The following is a 4493-nucleotide window of genomic DNA, read 5'->3' on the forward strand; positions in this document are numbered from 1 at the left end:
GAGCAAACAAATAAATGGTACCCTAAGCAAAAAGATGATGTACATACCTTACTACTAAAAATGGATTTTTAGACATAAGTAATATATTGTAAAAAAGGTACTATTGTATGGGACCTCACATAAACGAGAAAAATAGTTGTATATCCATCACATGTGGCCTAGTGGTTGAGAGGTTTAGGTTCTTTAATGAAGACCCAAGTTCAATATCCATTTGTGTCATTTTGTTGGATTAGGCAACGATGTCTCGCCTCTTTTGCAGAGGTGACAGGTTCTATCCTGAGCCCACCCGAGTTTTTCGTCCCATGGAGTGTTACGCTAGAGAGTGTTCAGCTCTTGTGGTGGTACAACGTCTGTTAAGTGGCAGTCGGCGGTATGGTTTCTTGAGGAACGCACAAGCCAAACTCTGAAGCCAATATGTGCCCGGTTAAGAAAATATAGTTTGGCCAGAATAGGCAACGATGCTCTCCAATTTAGAGAGTGCGATAGACTAGCACTAGAAATTTGCCGTTCAAAAAAAAGATGCAACCTATTTTTAGAATCCATCTCTTATCTAAGTGTTTATTTCCTATATTATCCTTTTTGTGATACAACTAATGTACAAAAAGATGGAAACATCAAATTTATATATAAACCCATCATTGAATAGCAAGCAACAAATACGTTTTATAAAGTTGCTTAGAACATCACCTAAAATGTTATTCTCCATGAATCTTTTTGCCTATTTTGTTGTTCCATCATTTATCCCTATACTAGTTACAATAACATATCTTAAATGGCTTTCATCTTCTTCCAGAACACACAAAAACCTACCACCATCTCCTTGGAAGCTTCCAATAATCAGAAACCTTCATCTCGTTGGCAAGAATTACCACCGGTCCTTGAGGAAATTGGCTAGAAAACACGGTCCCCTCATGCTTATGCATCTAGGAAGCGTACCAGTCGTGGTTGTCTCTACCGCTCATGCAGCCCAAGAAATCTTGAAAACCAATGAACTAGTATTCTTGGACCGAGGGGAATCAGACATCATTCGAAAAATAACCTATGGCGGAAAAGATATCGCGCTTTCTAACTATGGAGAGTATTGGAGGCAACTTAGAAGTATTGTTGTCTTGCACCTTCTTAGTAACAAAAGTGTCCAATCATTTCAACAAGTGAGAGAAGAAGAGATGACTCTTATGATAGAAAAAATCCAAGAAACATGTGGTTCGAATTCGGTAGTTAATTTCACAAAGTTGATACTTTCATTTAGTAATGATGTAATGTGTAGGGTAGCTTTGGGCAGAAAATACAATGGAAAAAAGTTTAATACCATGGTTGAACAGTTCAAACAATTGGTGGTTGCTTTTAGTGTTGGACAGTATATACCCTCTCTATCTTGGGTAGATGAATTAAGAGGCTTACATGCAAGATCTCAGAAAATTGCCAAAGAATTTGATGAGTTTCTTGAAGGTGTTATCGAAGAACGCTTATGTATAGACACGAAAGAATCTGTTGATCATCAAGACCGCTCTTTCATTGATATACTGCTAGAAAAACAAAAGGAAGACGAAAGCGGCTTTCAGTTTAGTAGAGATACTATTAAAGCTGTCATATTGGTAACTAATACCTCTGCTATTTTCATCCTTGCATCAACTATAATACATTTAGCAACTTAGAGTGAATAGTGTTTGCTTTTGACTTTCATTTTTTATTTTATATATTTTTACTCTTCAACTTTTAGCATTGATACTTATAATTCTTTAGTTTTCTAAAAACTTTGTAATCGAGTTTTAGATGTTTATTTTTATGTATATGTCAATATAAATTTAATTTAATTTACGTTTCAACGTAAGTTTTCCCTTGAAACGAGTCGGGTTAGTTAAACATAATGGGTATGTTTGGCAAAAGTAGCTGGTGGCTGAAAGCTGGAAGCTGGTAGCTGGTGGCTGGTGGCTGGAAGCTGGTAGCTGGTAGTTGTAGCTGGTAGCTAGTAGCTGTAGCATTTTAGATATATTTGGTGTTTGGTAGAGTAGCTGGAGCTTTTAATAAAATGTATAAAATTACCAAAATAGACATAACTAAAAATTTAGAAAGTTGGTGCATTAAAAAGTTCCTTATTTTTAGAGGTTAAATTAGTCAATTTTTTCCTAAAAGCTTGTAGCTTCTTCTAAACGCTACTACTAGTAGCTTTCAACCAAAAGCTTCAAGCTCATAACCTAAAAGCTTAAAGCTCCTTCAACCAAAGAAGACTTTTTATTGAGTAGGAGCTTTTTCTTAAAAGCTTAAAGCTAGAAGCTCCTAAAAGCTCCTAAAAGCTCCTAAAAGCTCTATGCCAAACATACCATATGTTCTTATGGTTATTATTATATACGTTTTCAGTTGGCTTATGTTTTGACGTAAACCGATTTTTTCCATAAATGAGTCGTGCCAAATTTAATATGTTTCGTGCTTATTTTTACGTACGTTTTTAGTTGGTCTACATTTTGATGTACATTATGTTCGAAAACGAGTCATGTCAAATATTATATGTTTTCATTAGACGGTATAAATTCGAATCACTTTACGTTCGACACCGCCGCAACGCGCCATACCATTATTCATTTGAATTTTTTTTTGGGTATTATGTGCATACACTTTTATAACGACATACATTTTCCGTGCTTTCAAATATATAGTTGTTAAGTGCGTTTTTTCTACGTTTAAATTTTATAAACAACCAGGCGTAACGCGCATCTAAAAAACGTTATCCCGCCGTGAAGCGCGAGTACAATTGCTAGTTTCTAACATTTATGAAAACTTAACATTAGCCAAATTACATTTAAAATCTTCATTTTTTTTTCTTAGGACATTTTTGTTGCTGCAACTGATACAACATTTACAGCTCTAGAGTGGGCATTCAGTGAGTTGCTTAGAAATCCATTGGTGATGAAAACCCTACAAAAAGAGGTTAACTTACTAGCCCAAGGCAAACCAAAAATCAATGAGGGTGACATAGGAAAACTTGAGTATCTAGATGCAGTGCTCAAAGAGACCATGCGACTACATGCACCCGCTCCAATAATTCCAAGAGCATCATCTCAGGATGTTCAAATAATGGGATATGAAATTGAAACAGGAACAAGAATAGTTATCAACGTGTGGGCAATAGGACGAGATCCTGCAATATGGGAGGAACCTGAGGAGTTTAGGCCAGAGAGATTCTTAAATACTTCTTCTTATGATTACAAAGGGTCTCATTTTGAGTTCATCCCATTTGGTGCTGGAAGGAGAGGGTGCCCGGGTACTCAATTTGCCAACACGCTTATAAAGCTTGCCCTCGCGAATGTGGTTTACAAGTTTGATCTTGCACTTCCTGGAGGAGAGAATATGGACATGAGTGAGAGCACTGCTCTTACAGTCCACAGGTTGAACCATTTGCTTCTCGTGGCGACTCCTCGTTCAAAATTAAACTAATTTAACTTTTACAACTGTTAGACTCATCATTTCTTATACATGATCATATAACAGTGTGTTGTGTAATGTTGGTATACTAGAAATGGATGTTTATAAATAAACTCTCTATGGTGTGTATTTTTTGTTATAGCTTGTGCATAAGAATTGTTCAAGATATAGTTGATAAAGAAAAGTACGTAGAATAGTTTTTTTTTTTTTTGAAAGGTGTGAATTATTCGCGAATATAGGGAGGTCTAGTATACATTGTCTTAACTGGGTCCGCGCTAGAGAGCCCCCTCGGACAATGGCGTAGCTTTGTGGGGGCGAGAGGGGGTGGCCGACCCCCCGAACTTTTCACTCGTTAGTGGAGAGTATGTAGTTTACGTATAGAAATTTTTGGGTATATACGTTTTTGACCCCGGTTTTATAGAAATTTTTGGCATATACGTTTTCGACCCCCGGTCGGAAATCTCATGCTTCGCCACTGCCCTCGTACAATAGATCCCCAATTTAAACCCCTCAATGAGAAACTCCTATCACCCAGACTCGAACTTGAGACCCGTAGGGAAAAACTCACCCGGGCCCATCATAGTTGATACAGAAAAGTGTTAGAATTTTTGTTAGGAAAATGATTTTTTCCTATTTTTTGGACTAAACATAAATATGATAAAATGAGCGGGTTTTATATATTTATTTGTGGGTTTGTGTTCTACGTTGGAAGGGTTTCGCAACGAACTAAACCACGTCCAAAACGGAGCTAAGATGAATGAGATATCGATGCTCAAAGATTGGTGTTTGAAACTTGAATGCTGAAATATGTGGGAAAGTGGCACCTTGTCCCACATCGGATGAGAGATGGAACTTAAAGGGGTATTTAAGTAGGATCTCTCCATCCTTATTGTTTCATGGAAGCACTCACTAGTGTACTCGCGAAGGCCTAACTCGCACTCACACACGCACTCGCGCGCGCGCGAGGCGGGGGCGATGAGGCGCAATGTGGCGCACTTTGCCCTTTGCGCCGCTTGAGAGCCGCCTTTGTATTTTTGACCGCGCACGCGTGGTGAAGCACAAAGGTTGCAAGG

General features: G+C 37.9%; 1 protein-coding gene across 1 annotated transcript; it reads left to right on the forward strand.

Moving 5' to 3' along the window:
- Positions 1-692: 692 nt before the first annotated feature.
- LOC110887736 (cytochrome P450 Tp4149) lies at positions 693-3432 on the forward strand. The gene is made up of 2 exons (XM_022135308.2): positions 693-1595; positions 2824-3432. Exons 1-2 carry the CDS (start codon positions 693-695, stop codon positions 3430-3432), a joined length of 1512 nt encoding a protein of 503 aa, XP_021991000.1.
- Positions 3433-4493: the final 1061 nt, after the last annotated feature.

This window comes from Helianthus annuus, chromosome 11, assembly GCF_002127325.2.
Source record: "Helianthus annuus cultivar XRQ/B chromosome 11, HanXRQr2.0-SUNRISE, whole genome shotgun sequence".
In the NCBI taxonomy this organism is placed as follows: domain Eukaryota; kingdom Viridiplantae; phylum Streptophyta; class Magnoliopsida; order Asterales; family Asteraceae; genus Helianthus; species Helianthus annuus.